This window comes from Cloeon dipterum, chromosome 3 (genome assembly GCF_949628265.1).
Source record: "Cloeon dipterum chromosome 3, ieCloDipt1.1, whole genome shotgun sequence".
NCBI classification, from domain to species: Eukaryota; Metazoa; Arthropoda; class Insecta; order Ephemeroptera; family Baetidae; genus Cloeon; species Cloeon dipterum.
The window spans coordinates 30,750,278-30,767,521 of NC_088788.1; the positions used below are offsets into that span (position 1 = coordinate 30,750,278).

General features: G+C 40.7%; 3 protein-coding genes across 19 annotated transcripts in view; 2 read left to right on the forward strand and 1 right to left on the reverse strand.

The window, feature by feature from the left end:
• The window catches only part of LOC135940050 (multiple PDZ domain protein-like), a 110,964-nt gene extending 104,425 nt beyond the window's left edge, over window positions 1-6,539 (forward strand). For 10 of the 16 annotated variants that reach the window (XM_065484699.1, XM_065484706.1, XM_065484704.1 and 7 more), the window contains 9 exons: window positions 159-215; window positions 829-930; window positions 1,292-1,363; window positions 1,468-1,546; window positions 2,594-2,910; window positions 2,970-3,125; window positions 3,186-3,335; window positions 3,393-3,589; window positions 5,010-6,539. In XM_065484699.1, coding sequence (XP_065340771.1) covers window positions 159-215; window positions 829-930; window positions 1,292-1,363; window positions 1,468-1,546; window positions 2,594-2,910; window positions 2,970-3,125; window positions 3,186-3,335; window positions 3,393-3,589; window positions 5,010-5,391 — 1,512 coding nt within the window. In that variant the 3' untranslated portion in view covers window positions 5,392-6,539. Of the gene's footprint in view, window positions 1-158; window positions 216-828; window positions 931-1,291; window positions 1,364-1,467; window positions 1,547-2,593; window positions 2,911-2,969; window positions 3,126-3,185; window positions 3,336-3,392; window positions 3,590-3,796; window positions 4,443-4,659; window positions 4,675-5,009 lie in introns of those variants that run through there. The other 6 variants (XM_065484707.1, XM_065484710.1, XM_065484713.1 and 3 more) reach the window with 5 other exon arrangements.
• A 63-nt stretch (window positions 6,540-6,602) lies between these two features.
• Window positions 6,603-11,637, reverse strand: LOC135940052 (mutS protein homolog 5-like). Of its 2 annotated transcripts, XM_065484717.1 has the most exons (21): window positions 11,440-11,637; window positions 10,686-10,885; window positions 10,439-10,601; window positions 10,311-10,379; window positions 10,130-10,209; window positions 9,944-10,068; window positions 9,650-9,887; window positions 9,422-9,589; window positions 9,229-9,367; window positions 9,105-9,167; window positions 8,990-9,061; window positions 8,799-8,928; window positions 8,552-8,742; window positions 8,440-8,485; window positions 8,252-8,390; window positions 7,978-8,194; window positions 7,626-7,775; window positions 7,282-7,500; window positions 7,046-7,183; window positions 6,890-6,984; window positions 6,603-6,834 (listed from the first exon to the last, which is right to left on the reverse strand). In XM_065484717.1, the coding sequence occupies exons 1-21, from the start codon at window positions 11,635-11,637 to the stop codon at window positions 6,738-6,740; spliced, it is 2,937 nt and encodes a 978-aa protein (XP_065340789.1). In that variant the 3' UTR covers window positions 6,603-6,737. The 2 variants fall into 2 exon arrangements, with proteins under 2 accessions (XP_065340789.1, XP_065340790.1); XM_065484718.1 differs by lacking the exon at window positions 8,990-9,061.
• Window positions 11,638-11,996: 359 nt separating this feature from the next.
• On the forward strand, window positions 11,997-16,637 carry Ras85D (ras-like protein 1). Its single transcript, XM_065484727.1, has 6 exons — window positions 11,997-12,139; window positions 12,564-12,612; window positions 12,674-12,787; window positions 12,849-12,991; window positions 14,127-14,287; window positions 14,347-16,637. The coding sequence occupies exons 1-6, from the start codon at window positions 12,109-12,111 to the stop codon at window positions 14,419-14,421; spliced, it is 573 nt and encodes a 190-aa protein (XP_065340799.1). The 5' UTR covers window positions 11,997-12,108; the 3' UTR covers window positions 14,422-16,637.
• The last annotated feature ends 607 nt before the right edge of the window (window positions 16,638-17,244 follow it).

Genomic DNA, 17,244 nt, shown 5'->3' on the forward strand with positions numbered 1-17,244 from the left:
TCACGTTGAATTATTAAGTAGGGTGTTTGATTATGCATGGTAAATAAGTAAACAGAAACACAATTGCAGCTGCCGAACAGAAAGAGCGGGTTGAATAATACATCGCGCAGTACTAATTGCCTCATTGACGTGCCAACTTTGTTGTTTCTCTTTTACAGACCATCGAGGAGAGGTATGCCAAATTCAAAAACCTCAAAACTGTGACCATCAAGAAGGTAAATTGTCTTTTCTACCTTGGCTGATTTTTCGCATGTCCGACACGATATTTCTGTGCGTCGAGAATGATGTATAATTTTCTTTTCAAACCTGTTTCTCGTTTTGCTGTACATTTGATGTCATCGGAAATTCCGTAAATGCAGGACTCATAAAATTGGAATAAATTTATCCCATTTTTCTTTTTTTAATTTTTTATTCTCTTTTCAAATGACGGGCCTGCTTTTACGTCAGAAAAAAGACGAGCTTCCTCAGCCAGCCCTCGAATTTCCTGCCTTAATTACGCGTTTTCACTCGGCCGAACGGCTACTCTATCTCTCTCTTTGTTCCTTCCTCGGAGCGGGGTGCTAATTAATTAGGGGCGTAGGTCAAGGTGGGCAAAGCTGCACTACTTCATTGCGACCTCATTTTCACCGCTCGCGCAGACTCGGATGGATCTCTTTAATAACGATAATGACACGACAGCGAGCGAGTGCGACTTTCGCTTTCGGCTTGCCCTGGGGTGGGTGGCTTGTGATAAGGAGGAAAATGCGCTGGATGGCTGATAAGGACGCGCGGGCACTGGGAGCAGCAGCTGCGGGTGCATAGTAATGAGACGATGCGTCGTTTTTGCAGGGCCCCCAAGGCCTGGGCATCATGATCATTGAAGGAAAACATGCCGAAGTCGGGCAGGGTATTTTTATCTCTGACCTCCAGGAGGGAAGTGCAGCTGAACAGGTAACTCGATCGCTTTTTTTAATTTTTCAGGCAACAACATTTTTTATCAGTCTGTGCCAGAAACGGCTTCTCTCTCTCTCTCTCTCTCTCTCTCTTTCTGTGTTCTCGTCAAAGAGCTCTCCTTTGTAAATATTTAATTTGAAAACTTTCAAAAGACAAGATGATTCAACTGGTTTCAAATTCTGAGAACAAGTGCTTGTTGATATACGCTAAATTACATATACACAAAACTCTGTTAAAGCTTCATTTTCTCTGTGAATGCTGTGTTGGGTTTAAGGTTCTCTGTCTCAAGATTTTCAGTTCTCTCATTTCGTTTCCAAACTTTTATTTCTTGTGTTGAAGCAGCGGTGTTTCTTTTCAGGGCGGAATCACCGTCGGAGACATGATTCTCCAGGTCAACAAAGACACGCTCGTGGGTTACAATTACGATTCTGTAAGTTTATTTGCTGTCGCCTGCTGGCTGATTTGATTACTGCCTTTCGGAAAACTCGATTGAAAAGCAGTGTGCTGATCGGAAAACCCGACTTTGCGTTTCAGGCCGCTGCCTTGCTGAAGAGAACCGAAGGTGTCGTCACCCTGGTTGTGTGCAGCCCCAACAAAAAAGAAACCAAACCAGGTCTGTGTCTCCAAAGATTTGAATGATCTATTTTGAATCCCCTTTTTGCAAATCTCGGTGTCATTTGGAAGAATTTGAAAGTACCTTTTTGGGATCTGGGCATGTACTTTCTCTGGATTGTCTTGTTCAAAGCCATCTGCATGGGAAACCTTTTTCAGATTTCAAATTTTATCGATGCTGCCACGCCTATTTAGATAAGATTTGGAGCAAATCGATTCAATCTACATACCATAACTGTGTAGTTAAATTATACTATATATTCGAGTAGTAAAATTGAATTAATTGCGAAAACTGGTCCCATTTTGTGGCAGGGTTCAGAGACTGGAGCAATCGCAGCAGGTAATCTCGAGTGCATCTTGTAATTTTGAAGAAAGGTTTTTTTCGCCACGTGTGAGATTTGTTGCACAGTCTGGAGTTGCGCTTGAGCAAAAATTTTGATCACGCGAGATGGGACGATGAGCAGCTTTTATGTTTGATCGCTTTTGTCACTTCTCTGTCGCGCGCGCCGCTCCATTTTCGCCGAGTTCTCGAGGGCTCGCGCCGATTAAAATTCAGCCACTGCAGTTCGTGCTCCACTCGTCTGAAAACTGCCACTCTCTTGCTCCGTTGTGTCTGGACTGCAAACCCAGTCAGACCAATTTGCCTTTGCATTTTCATTTATACGTGAACTTTTCTCTTTCTGTTTTTTTATTTGTTGCCTCGTGTGTTATCTGGTTTGTTGCGCTTTGCAAAACAAACAACCAATCTGCCGACGCTCGCTGCGCGCCTTGCATGAAATTGACGTGAGTATTGTTATTTTATTTTAACTCTTAAATTATCAGATTTTTCTCCACTCCTTTGGGAGAATCCTTTCTGACTGCAGATAAAAAGCAAATTTATGAATAGGTTATTTGCACCAATTCGGCTGTCATGTTTTGCATTCATATCGCTGTAAACCTTATATGCGATAGAAAATTTTTACTGCTTTATGCCTTTCTACTTAAATTTTTATTTGCTTAGAATCAATATTGATTTTGATCAGAAATTAACGCGAAATGCACGTGATAGGTTCTAAATCGTCGTCCGTCTACTTCTCAACGAATTCCGCATCCTTGCCGTCGAAACCGTCGCACCTACCTGTCACGACGTCACGCTCACCTTCGACTCCGTCGGCGTCGCCGCTGCGCGGATCCATCTCGCCTGCAATGGCAACCATGAACTCGCGCCCGAAATCGCCGCATTTGCGCAATACAGAGGAACCACCTGAGCCCCCAGCGGACCCCGCCACCTGTCCTATTAAGCCCGGCAAGGAAACCACTATCGAGGTCAACAAGGACAAAATGGGTCTCGGCCTTAGCATTGTCGGCGGTTCGGACACCCTTTTGGTAAAATGACGGTTGATACCATCGGCATTGTTTTATTTGAAACGTGTTTTCTTCAACAGTCGGCAATCATCATCCACGAAGTTTACCCTGACGGTGCTGCTGCCAAGGACGGACGCCTTCGACCTGGTGATCAAATTTTGGAGGTGAACACAGAAGACTTTAGGAGTATCACACATACCAAAGCGTTAACCGTTCTCAGACAAACTCCAGCTAAGGTGAATTATCCGGGAAAATACAGGACAAATTGACAAAAATATTAATCCTTCCTCTTGTAGGTAAAAATGGTGGTGCTACGTGAAGAAGCTGCCAAGGAGGAAGACCGGTACGATGCATTGGACGTTGAATTGGTCAAGAAGCCCGGCAAGGGATTGGGTCTCAGCATAGTTGGCCGCAAGAACGGCACTGGTGTGTTCATTTCCGACGTGGTAAGGCTCTTGAGCGTTTGTTGAAAAAAAATACAGACATTGAATGATCGGCTGCAGGTGCACGGCGGTACTGCGGAAGCTGACGGTCGCTTGATGAAGGGCGACCAGATCCTGGCAGTCAACGGTCAAGACCTAAAGAGTGCCTCACAAGAAGAAGCTGCCGCCGTCTTGAAAACGGTGGCCGGCAAAGTTAACATGAAGCTCGGCCGCTTGAAACCCGCGCGGAAAGGTGGTGCTGCCAACGGCACTGACAAGTGAGTACATTTGCTTTTTAGCGCGTTGAGCCTGGTTAGAATTTTGCTCTGGTTGGTGTAAACAAGCCGCTCTCAGGCTTTGGTTTGGGATTGCCTATGAAATTCTCTGCACTCTGATTGCGAGGAAAGCTGAACGCGTTGAAGCCTTCAGTTTTCCTCCTGCCTGCTCTCAACTGACATTATTTAATCGATCACTGTATTAAAAAGCACGGAGATGACTGTGGTGGACCCCGACCCTGTCTTCTTGCCCCCTTCTAACCCTGTAGCACCGCAACCGCCAGCGCCAACCCGCTCCGCTTCGGGGCTCGGCAAGACTCCAAGCTTCCTTAGGTCGCTTGCCCGCACCCTGTCAATGAGACGGCGCAAGCAAAGTCGGTTCCACAGCACCTGACCCTCCATCAGTGCAGCTAAAGAACTTTTTCTCACGTTTTTATCATTGCTATCTATTACTGCATTTATACACACGCTGCGCGTACACACAAATAGGCGGTATTATCAAATAAAATTGATATATAAATAGTATATATTATATTATACACCCCCGCACATCCTTTTTGATTCTTGAATGGTTAAATGTGTTAGAAGTGGTTAAAGAAATGCAAATAAAAATGATACGCCAATGTTCTCACTGAATAAGAATTAAAAGAGTAATTTATTGTGTGTATTAGATCTGATTAAAAAGTGCGACGCAATATTGTGCATGTATATGTGTCTCTCTCGAGTTCTCTTTCTATATCTATCTCTATCTAGTTAAAGAACCAGTAGTTTTGTATATGTAGGCTAATTGTAAAGGAGTTCAGTATTTTTGGAACCATTCCGTCGATTAAAAAGTGCATTTTTTAAAACATAAAAACGTCCGTTTCTTAATTCCACTCCCCGTCACGTCCACGCTCTCTCACAGCCTTTTGAAAATGGCTTTGAGAGGGATACAATAATGGCCAAATTATCCACATTCAGCATGCCTCCCTCCTCGACTGCAATGTATTAAAAAAAAAACTGGTGCGCCCTTTCGTCTTGAAAAGAGATACTAAAAAGGATGATGGTCTCTCTTTGTTTCATGCTAACAACAGGAAATAAACATAGAGGTGAGTTTGATTTTTCGCTGACAATGAACCAGCAAGGCGCTCTGCCTTTTCTTCCCTTTCTTTTCAGCAGTATTGATCACGTCCGTCTTTTTTCCCTTTTTTTTCTCTATCTCCGTGGTGGCAGCCCTTTTTGTATTCCCGCCCTCCTTGCTCAGAATGCGCAGGAGAGTGCTGTTTTTGCTTTGTCATCGGGGTTAACGTGACTGTCTGGGGTATTTCCAGTGGCAACTGAAAAATCGCATGACCTAACAAGCTCATTAACCCCCTAATGCCCCGCGCGCGCATCCCCAAGCCGGCACAATCGACAGCCGTATTAATCAGGATTTTGACCCTAGGTTGGAGCCTGAAGAGCCTCCGCTGGACAGACTAACGCCCCCTCCCATTCCGCCCCTGCCGACCGCCTCGTCCATCGCTGCCGCCGCTTCCGTTGCCACCCCTCCGCCCCCGCTAGCGTGCCGCGAGGTGCGGCTGGCCCGCGGGCCGGACGGCCTCGGCTTCAGCATCGTCGGCGGGCACGGCTCTCCGCACGGCGACTTGCCCATCTTCGTCAAGACCGTGTTTGAGAGCGGCGCCGCCGCCACCTCCGGCGCCATTCGGCGCGGCGACCAAATCGTCGCCGTGGACAACGTCTCGCTGGAGGGGCTGACGCACCACGAGGCCGTCGCCATCCTCAAACACGCCACCGGCTCCGTCGTCACGCTCACCATTAAGCCGTGAACAGTTTCAATTCGAAAATTCTTCCATCGCTCCACTCTTGTCGGCTGACAAAGATGCCTCAAAGTGCCATTTTTCCACTCCTCAATTTCGCAACCCCTTCACTTTCCTTGAAAGATCCGTTTAAAGGGAATAATCGGCTCCGTCATTATTTCCAGATCTCATCTCTCTGTCTCAATCTCATCCTATCCTCTCATCCCGACCAAAAGTGAACCGGGGGGGAAATGGCATTTTGACAAATCAAGCTGAACCATCACTTTGATTCGAGATCTCGGTATTTTTTAATGTGCAGTGCTCGGCAATGAAAAAGAACGCTCGGATTATTTTAGCAAAATGGGACCATAGGAGTGATGTGACACAAATAGTTTTCTCTGCTACTTTGTACATAATTGACACGGATACTTAATTGCTAAATTAAGGATCGAGCTCGGTTGTGTTGTTATATTTTACGCCCCTTTCCCCCTTTTTAAGCCGCTGAAATTGATATAAATGACACCTGTCCGCTCTCGTTACACGAAATTGTTGTATGAAAACCCCCTCGACTCTGCGATATTTATATACACTGGAAAAGACTCCTGACTAACTAAAAGAATGTTCGCCTCAACGAGATGTAATTGTCATTTAACTAAGTTGTAAAAGGCAATAATGAATGTTCTTGTATGCAAGAGGAAAGCTTTTTATTACTGTAGAGTGAATCTCTTTTTATTATTGACTACTACTCAAAAGAGAGGAAAACAAAGCGGTAGACTTCTTAAATTATCCAATGGTTACTAAGATGTAGCAGCTCTATTGTTATGAAGTTTAATATAAATTCAAAGTGGTTAAAAATATACTTAATTATAATTTAAAAAGCAAACATCAAGTTGAAAACCTGCGGCCATATCAAACTACAAATTACTTATTGAGAATGCTTATTAATTGTTTTTAATGTGGAAAAAGAAAGAGGTTATATATTATATGAGAGATTAAACTCTGTTCAAGTTGTATCTTCTGCCATTGTGTGTGCCGTACTCTTAGGAAATGATAGAACTCTTTATTTACTCAGTTGCAAAGACTCTTATGTTAATGTTGGTACGATGTTTAAACTACTTTTTTCCCTAGCGGAAAAGAGAATTCAACAAATTTTAAATGTGAATGAAAATTAATAAAAATACCAAACACCCTAAATCATCATATTTATGTTGGATCATGATTTTGAGAGAAAAGTGTAAATATTAAAATGCTGATGTATTTTTAATCACTACAGTTAATAAAGCTATACTGTAATAAATTTCAGACATTGTCTTTGTGTATCATTAACAAATTAACAACTTATCCAGCAGTTTTGGACTCTGACCAAATAAGCTTAATCAAATGTTTTTCACCAAACTAAAATACTCATCTGGATTCATTTGCGATAGGTCGTCGTCAGGGGTGGTCATGTACCTCATGAAATTTTGGCGCTGTCTGAAAACAAAACACTTTTCATAGTAGAACAAAGTAGTAAATGCGATAAAACCACCTTTCAACTTCCTCGCGACTTTTGCCGTGGCCAAAATCAGGAGGCGCCATATCCATCTCTTTTGGCAGTGTATTCTGGCGCATTGCTTCCAACACCTGCAATGATGCAAAGGAAACTAACTCAATAAGTCTGCACTTTATTTGCTCCACTTCTTACGTCAACAGCTCGTCTGATGATTGACGAATTAATTCCTGCAGCTTTAGCAACCTGGTGTGCAAAGCTGCTGTTCACACCTCCCTCTTTCAATTTATGCAAGTAAATCACTTCTCTGTCATTGCACAAATGGTCTAAAGTCTGAAAAGATAATTTTTATGGTTACAAATACTTTTCCTGATTAGATCTAAATAAAGAATTCGTTCATTCTACTGCTTTTATTTGCGTAAAATCTTTACCAGCTTTTGAAAAATGGGAGTGCTTTGATCTGTAAGAAGATCAGCAACGCTGTGGAAGTGCGTGGAGATCAGGACCAATGGGCACTTTTCCTTCCTCTTCAGCAAATTATTGAGACTCGCAGCGAGTAATGCCAATCCATCTAGCTCAGACGTTCCTTTCCCGAACTCATCAATGACAATCAATGAGTTTGGTGATGAGCATTGAAGCGCAAGGGCCATCTATATTAAAGTGTATTTATTTGGAAATTCTCAAGTGGTGATAATAATAGCTTTTTTCTAATAATCACATCCATAGAGATAATCACGCATAAATATCTTTGTTTTTTTTTTGCAAGAAATCTTACCTGGCGCAAGTCAATCATAAAAGCGGAGAGGGTGGAGGACACAGACTCAACAGTTTTAATTCTGGTGAAAATCTCGCTGAATAAGCTTATTTTAGCACTGGTTGCTGGGACGAAGCTTCCAATATGAGCCATGTAGGAGATCAGAGCAACCTCAAAAATATATATTAGTAAAGTGTGACGAATGTTACTTAAAAAAAACTTGCAATATCACGTGATAAAAGCCTTTATAAATACTGTCAACTGTCATTAATACTGCTGTTTATAGATATTTGTGATGTCATAGTTCATGCATTTATTAGTGCAGCGCTTGACTGACAAAATAATTAAAGACTTTTAATTCTAAATCAGGTACCTGTTTCAGGTACACACTTTTCCCACTGGCATTGGGTCCAGTCAGAATCTTCATTCTTGCAACTTTCTCGCTAGCTTCGATATCATTTGGAACGTAATCAGACACACAGAGCTCTTGCAGAGGGTGCCTCCCGTCTTTTACATCCATCACACGGTCTTTGGTCAAGACAGGCCGGACATAATTGTTTTCCTGAGCAACAGCAGCCATTGCTGTCAGACTGAAATGAGAGATGGATTAAATTTGAAGCATTTTTACTAGCGTTGTGAAAACATACCAATCAAATTCCGCCAACAAATCCATGATTTCTGTGATCGAATGGATTTTCTTCTCGACAAACTGAATCAGCCTCACCATGATCTCAGTTTCTTTTTCCATGATGTGCGTCAATACATCTCCAAGAACTCGATCCAATTCTAATGGCTTTTTGAATAGTTTTAGTTTTTAAAAATTAAAAATACTCACCTTTGCAACGCGCTGTTTTGTAATGAGCAACCATATCAGAAATGAACTGTGTGGTAAACAAACGATTAATTAATTTATAAAAGTTATCAAATAATTTCTATATTAAATTTACAAGAAAGTGCAAGTCAGGAATCTCAAGATCCTTTTCCTCTAAGTTGGGGGACCAGAGTGGGATTGCCAGCATGAAGCCCATTTCTGGGATATAGTTGACAGTGCACTCTGAAATGTAGGCTGGCAAATTGGCCAGTTCATGCTCTGCGACACTGGACAGCAAATCTTGCATGTTGCTGTACTCCTGTTTTTCTGACAATTGATATTGCTCGGTCTACAAAATTGCCAATGGTTCATTTCACCCATACTTTTGTCCAAGTACGCATCAACGCCAGCACGGACGACAAACCGCTTCGTCTTCTCTGATTCATTCATATCCATGATGGTATTGATGGACTGTCCAACTCTGTACAAATCATCACTCAGGCAGTCAGAAATCTGCTTGAAAAGTTGAGAAAACTGTTGCATTTGCCTAATGATTAATTTAATTTGACCATGCCTTCTGGAAAATGGCGCAATCGTCCGCTCTTGAGCCACAGAGCTCGCCAATGGCAACAACGTGATACACAGTCTGATTCAAAATAAAAATCAAGTCCAAATTATTTACATGTTACCTTGACAAGGCTTTTCCAGTCTTTCACAGTTGGCTGAGCTGCCTTCAGTTTAGTCAGGATTCTCTAAAAATCATCAAAGATAAAACCTACTGTATTGCATTTATAAATCACGTGCAATAATTACCAGCACTCCCTTCACGTTTCTCATGTGATCCAAGATTTGCGTCACAAAGCTCTTGTTATTTGTTTGGTTGCAGAATTCAATGACGTCCTGCCTTTCATTCAAAACTGTAAAGTTGTTTGTGGGTTTCAGCATCATCATCCTACAATTAAAATGGTTTTACTGAAATTATTTAAAAAGAAGAACCAAACCTTACCTCATTGCTCTGCAACCCAATGTTGATTTGCACCTGTTGAACAATGCGAATAAGCTGAGGCCTTCAGATACCACAGTAGATTTTCCTCTTCCAACTCCATGAACGCTATGGTTGGAAAAAATCTGCAGCGCAGTGAACGTGTCGAGGTCGATGCAAACGTTGTCTACTCTGTTTAGAATATTCACATGAAAATATAACTATTGTGAAGACTAATCAAAATTTTTTTACAGAGAGATTTTTTTCACAGCAACAATCGGTGCTACCTGGTCCCTAGCCTCTAGGTTCAAGTTAGCCCAGCTTTTGTCAAGGAACTTCAAAAGGGCGCCGAAGGCGTACACAGAGCAGTCGTTGTTCAGGTCGATCAGCGAGTGGATGTAATGCAAGTGAGACTCGTCGTTTTGCTTGCTGGCCTCAGGTTCTGAAGGCAGTCGCATTGCCAGAATTCTGCTTTTAATAAATTCATGCTCTGCATAAAATAAGTGTATAAATTTCCTAAAAACTTTATGTGAAAATATGACACACTGTATTCGCTGCTGGAGAGCAGATTCAAGTAGCAACGCTTTGGAGCTGCGTCCAGATCTGGGCCACAGTATTCTTTCAAGATGGTGACAAATGTCTCAGAAAGGCGAGCACAAGTAACAAGTTGGCTGAAAATTTTTAATTTTGAAACTCGTCTCTTACAGCACCATCACTCAAACCAAATATTACCTGGGGTTGGTCTGCAGAAGTAACGATTTAGTGATAGTAAATTGTGGAGCCAAATCCAGCAAGTCGGCTAAAATAGACACCTGCAATGAAAATGACAGCAAACGTCTTTTAAATCAGAAAGTTGCGCTCAAAATAATTGAGAAGTAAATGATAATAGAACAAATTTTAAAAGATCAAATACCTCAGATGTCTCAGCGTTGTAAACTGCTGCACCTAACTTGCTACCTTTCCAAAAAATACTTGTCACAACCTAAAATATTTACCAATCGTTTTTTTTTATTTTGTAATTACTCAAAATATTGTTCAAACCTCATGGGAATCTACATCCATCTGTTCGTCACTGTCATCATCATCGTCATCATCAGATTCTTGACGGTCTCGAGGGTTTCGGACAGGGGCTGCTCTATTTGGCACCATGATGTGAATATCATCAATAGAAATGTTGCTGCTGCCTTCCTCCTCATCAACATCACTGTACAAAAATTTGAAACATTATTATTTTCTGTTACTTCGATTGATCAAAATGTAGTGGATTATTGTGTTAAAAAAATCTTGCCTGTTATCAGCATTGCTAGGATGAAAGTTTAGAATATTGGAGGCGTTGAAATATTGGGGAGCTGTCCCAAAAGTAACTCTATTCCTTGGTTGAGGGGGTGGCGGTGCCATGAAAAAGCTGCTAGACGAGTTAGTTGGTGAATCATTTCGTCTAACAGGAAAATCTGAATCATCGGTGTCCATAGTGTTCATAGTTGGAAGCTAAGACAAAAATTGCTTTTGTATTCATAAAACTTGTGGATACAAATAAATCAATGTGAAATATTGCACGTATATGTAAATAATTATTTTGCTCACTTCAATACATTATTTTTTACTTTTATATCTTGCTAAAGTGACTATGATAAATTATTCTTATAATACATATTCGTAGCCATTTATAATGTATATTCAGATAATAATAAATAATTATTGACAACTGCAATTTTAGGAAAAATGTAAATACTCCAAAATTTATTTATTATTTGGTAAAATTCGTCATTACATACATATTGAGCATAAATTATGAAATCTTTGAGTTTTTTCCATCGATTCTTGATTTCTTACCGTAACATAATACGTTATTAATTAATTTCCCCCTAGGCAGCTTGTATAAATTTTAGAATCAAACGAAAATATAAAATGAAACGAAAGTATCTACATTCTTCATAGAATGCGTAAAATTTTACACAGTGGCTGTTTATATGTATGATGTAGAAGCTCTCCCCTCGGTGCGAAATATGATGCCTAAAATCTGACCGCAAGCGCTCAGTTACCTCTGCACCCTGTCCAGTCGCCGCGGTCTGTCTTGTCTGTGTTTGTGTTCCCGAATATCCTTTCCCGCCACTGCAACTGAGCCGGCTGGGACCCACCTGCAAATTCTTGACGTCAGTGACGTCATTTGGTGCTCTCTCCCCTGGTTTCCCCTTGGACTGGCGCCTCCCTCCCCCGCTAGCCTGTCCTACCAGCGCCATCTGTACAACACCGCTAAAGAACAAGTGTGGCCATTTTTATTCTGCGGGCGCCCGTAATAAACAAGAGCGTAATTCTACACTCGATTCCGGCCGAGAGTCCCGTCCGGCCGAGCTGCAGCGTCCCCGGAATCGAGCCAAACCACTCGTAGGCCGAATCCCGCGGTCCGCTCGGTCGAATTGGAGACGCACGCGCCGAAAAGCAGCCCGCTCGACGGCCCCACCGCATCTCGCGAGCACTCGACCTGCTCCCGAGTGCCCCGCACGACCCTTGGGCTGCAGCTCAGGTGAACGTCCTCTCGCTCAACATCCCCGGTGGCCGCGGTTGGTGGTCGCAGCCTTCAAGGTCGGCGACACAGCCCCGAGCGGCCCGATGCTGGCCTGAGCCGACACCAGAACCACACCCACTCGAAATCCTGCAGGTTGCTGTCACCGTGATTGTTTTTGTTGCCACAGGAATATAGCAGGTTCAAGATGACAGAATACAAGCTGGTCGTCGTAGGAGGTGAGAAAAAGTCGATTATCCACCTGTGTTACCCACTCGACGAGAATAGCTCCCTTTATTTCATATTTTTCGTCTATTACGCTCGTTTTTATGCGTTATTCAATGCTGAAAATGCGGGCATTTAAATAGCATGATGGAATCGCTCATATCATGTGCGGTGGCGGTGCTTAGCTGAGAGGTATGACTCATATTTGGCTGCCGTGTCATACGTGCTGCGGTGCATTTGCATGCTAATATCTACTACAGTAGCACGCGCTGTTAAAATTGCACTCTAATTCAGAATTTTGAGAATTTTTCCTCCTTGCGCTCCAAAAACATCAAACAAAAAATCTTTGTTCCTTGTCGGACAGTTTCCGCAATTAACGTTCGTTCTATTTCCTGGTTTAAGACGCCAATAAACGAAAAAATGTGTTTTCTGTTATAGCTGGTGGCGTTGGCAAAAGTGCCTTGACCATTCAGTTGATCCAAAACCAGTAAGTAGTGCATAAGGGATTTTTCCCTTTCGTATATTTGTCTCACGAAACAAATTTGCAGCTTTGTAGATGAATATGACCCCACCATTGAAGACTCTTACAGAAAGCAAGTGGTGATTGACGGGGAGACGTGTCTCCTAGACATTCTCGACACGGCAGGTCAAGAAGAATACAGGTTGATCCTAAGTCTTGCCGTTTTTAGTGGTGCCTCAATGCCAACTCCTGTGTGTTTCCAGTGCCATGAGAGATCAGTACATGCGAACAGGCGAGGGCTTCCTGCTAGTTTTTGCAGTCAACAATGCCAAGTCATTTGAAGATATTAGCATGTACCGGGAGCAGATCAAGAGAGTCAAAGATGCCGAGGAAGTACCCATGGTTTGTAAGTATCAGGAAAGAAGTAATTTAGTTTTGATTCAAGTCATGAATCGAAAATATTGATAATTATTGAGTGACGAGAGAAAATGGTACAAGCAACACATTTATAGGGTTAGGATTGTAAGACGATCAAATATTTTCTGTGCGTGTGATATAGTTTCATACACCAAATGAGCATTAATCACAAAGTTTTTTTTAACTATTCTTTAACCAGCTTCAACTGTCTTAAGGCCCAAAACCTTCTGGAGACTACCACAACCCGCTCAAATTTTCTGTTAAGCCGTTTTAGAACTTCAAAAGAAATGGTTTAAATTGTAGGAATTCTTTTTATTTTTCACAAACATCATTATTCAGGTGGTTTTAAGGACAGAATAAGTTCCTTGTGAAACCTGCTATTTTTACAAGAAAATAGGAAAATATATGGAGTTTTTTTTAATTTAAAATTTACTAAGAAAGTCTGTAAAGTAATAATTCTGTCTTAAAATCTCCTTTTTTTAATTCAGGAACATATTGGTAAATAGAGTTTTACCAGTAATTAATATTGTATATTTTATTTAAAGACTCATTTTTTTGTTTCATGTTATTACTTAATCATGTGTTAAGCTATGTAGTCATTTCTAAAGTTTTGTAGCGTTTCACACTAAATAAGATTCTGAAATCTTGTGATGATTATTTTGCTTAAAAGCATTAAAAATAAACCAGTTAGGCAATCTGAATTGTACATTTGTTGCAATCTATTAAACGTAAAATAGCTGTCTAGATTGGTTCCACAGCCATCTATTTGGAATCCAGAGCTTTCGAGAAACTGGCGTGTTTAAAAATCTCATATTCCCAACCATACACATAAGAACTTGAATATACATTACGCAACATTATAGCTTTCTCAATAATGTCACAAAATTGAACAAACTGTTGCACAATAACCTATAAAATACATTGGTCACACAGATTATAATTGTTTAGTGCCGCTTATAATTTTTGAAAATAACCTCAAGTTGTTCCTAAGCACTCGAAGCGCACTGAAAATTGAAAAAATTCCTTCTGATCAAGTTACCTCAAAATACCTTACGTTTTTATTGGATGATTGTTTTTCCACTTTGTTCATAAAAACATTGTGTAATCTTTGTCTGTCATTGCAGTGGTGGGCAACAAATGTGATTTGCCAATGCGTGCAGTAGACATGGTGCAAGCAAGAGAGGTGGCCAAGCAGTATGGAATTCCTTTTGTTGAAACATCAGCCAAAACTCGCATGGGCGTAGATGATGCATTTTACACATTAGTCCGAGAGATTCGCAAAGATGTAAGCAGAACACTTGTGTTGGTGTTTATATGAAAAAAAAAATGTTTTTGGTCTTACAGAAGGAACGCCGGGGGAAGGACAAGAGAAAAAGAACGAGAGGTGGCAGCAAGAAGAAAAAGTGTTGCATCTTATAATGCAGTGGCCGTTTCACTAGCTGGCTCCAATAATTACAATTAGTTAAGCATATATTTAATTACAAAAGACTTCGATTCAACTTTGTAGTAGTGCGCTCACTGGTTTAGCACTCGGTAACTACTTTTTGAAATCGAATATATTTCCAAGGTGGAAAGAAAGCAATTATTGAAAAGAATCAACAGTTTACATTGAGCAATGTCTAATTGTCATGTTTTGTCACATTCGGTGCATGTCACGAAAGCGCACGGTGAGCAAGCCAAATTTTTTACTGATCCACTCGTGAAACTAAAGCAGATGGAGATATCAAACTTGTTCAATCGATCCCCAAGTGCGAGTGGATTGCTTCTTCGTGGATCGGTTTTATTTCTCCGACTGACAGAAAAAGAGAAAATTGTCAGTGCTGGGGGCGATGTGGCTGGTAAAGATGGAATAAGAGTGCTGTTGTGTAATTGGTTTTTATAATTTGACAGTTACGGTGGACCAATTTGAATAACTTGTATTTTAAAGTCGCCGCCCGTGGTTGCCGCCGAGGACAGACCCTTTGTGAAAACTTTGCCTCGCCAGGCGATAGTAAAAAATTTGACACGTCTGTCTCGAGCCGGTGATGTTTGTACGGCAACTGCGCGGCGGGTTTAAAAGCTTTGTAACGTATTATTAACCTAGCAAGCAGAACTTTTTGTCTGGCATTTGATCTGTCATTCCCACTCACTTCTGATGGGGAAGCACAGAGCGTTTTACGTTTAAACCGAATTCTTCAAAATTTGCTCGATATGGATGTTTGTTCAAGTGTTCGATTTGGTTAAGAGCTATAATATCAAATAACTCTCAACGAACAGCCCTGGCCGACCGCTCGGCAGGGCTAACAGCTGGATTGGGAACAGTTAAATTAAAAACGGCTGCTGAATAGCAAAGTTTGTGGTCCAATTGCCTAGCGATTGATTCTTGTATGAATGTGTGGTTTGCCTGTTGCAACTCCCGACAACCCCCCAGCACTCTTAAATACGCGGACTTGGAATTGAAAATCGGCTGCGCGCGGATATGTCAGTATTTGCTGAGAGGTCTCTCGACTCCAATTAGGATTAAATTTGTTGCTTTCCATTGGCTTTACAAATTATTTTTTACCTGACGTCAATGAACATTGTCAACAATGGAGAAAAATAATGTAGTTTTTAATCTTTTAATACGTTCAGATTTATTTTTATTAGGCGAGACGCATTAGAGATATTGCTTGTTATTTTTCTATCGTGTTCTTAACGCGGCGACGGACAAGTTCTCTGTCGCTCCTCTCTTCTCTCTCTTTTTCTCTCTCTCTCTCTCTCTCTCTCTAAATACTAAAACAGAATTTGTTGACCTGTGCAGTGGATTTCTATTGACCGACAAGTTTGTTAATAATAAAGGTGGAGTATGGTGGAGATAAATTCATATTTAAATGCGAGATTATAAAAATCTTTATACGGACGTTGATCCCTCTCGGATTTTAGATTGGGTGTCCATGCAACCACAGCTAAAGAATTCAATTTTGAAAGTATGTCCCGCCAGTGGTGTATTGGCATCAGATTGTCCTCAAATCCCATTTATCTACCTGAAGTTTATCACAAAATATTGATTAGCTAGTAGTAGTTGTAAGTTCAAAATGAGCAAAGCAAATGATGCAAATTGTTAAAATCTTCTTCATTAAAAAAGGATCCTGTGAGTGCTTAAAACTAACTAGTATTTTCAACGCACATTATCAGCACGAGGGAAATAAACCCGCATTGTGAGTTTTCCAGCGGTGATTTAACTGAATTGTAATTGATTGATCGCATACCAAATAATGTTAACTTATGACACTGATATTGGAAGGTTTTGTTCTTTGGCGTGGCTATGCTACGCCAAGGATTTGTATAGCGGGAAAGTGAAACAAAAGTCATTAAGTGAAAGCCAGAGTTGTGAATTTTCATTGAAATGAAATTAACGTCATTCTTTTGTGAATCTTTTTGTGCTCTTTTATGATGGACGACAATATACATTAGTTGGAAGAAATTCTGGACAAATGCTTCGCTCTTAATTTGCAAACTCTGGTAACTTCTGTGACAAAAATTAGCTACAAAGATTTTGTTGAGAAGCGCATAGGAACGACGCACTATTTTATTTTCAAGTGCCAAAATGCAACAATTCTTAATAAAATTCAAATGTATTTTCCTTTATTATAAAATAAATTAAAAGTTACAAATGAGTTATCTCGAGTTTTACTTTCTAACCACCACTGTGGATTTGTTTGGGTCTATCGAGGAATAAAAGTTGTGTCGTTTTCACATAATATGCACTTTAATGCTCTTCATTTTCATGATGCAATTAAAAGACTGAAGCACTATACAAAAGCAATCAAAGACTAAGCACATCATATCATTATTCATAGTCAAATAGGGCAATGTAACGTCAATAACAAAGGAAGCAAATGATACAGAAGCATCTCGTCATTACGTAATAATCATATGTCGCAAGAAAATGATTATAATATGGGATAGAATATCAATATTGTTGCTGCAAAGGGTATGTATTTATATCTCCACGAAATAGTAACAAATGTAAAATTCATAAAATTGCTATCAATCGCGCGAGTCTTTAAGGCCAATTGTGTGGACAAATTAGTTTAGATCAGCAAATTCTAGAACTACTACAAAGCCGCTTGTCTCTCTTACACATTTAATCCTTTTTCATTTTGATTGAAATAGTGCCGCATCTCGTGCTACCTCCTCTTGCATTTCCGTTGCCGCTGGATGAACCAAACAAATGAATCAAATTAAATAGAGAGCAGCAATACAGATATTACAAAAATAACT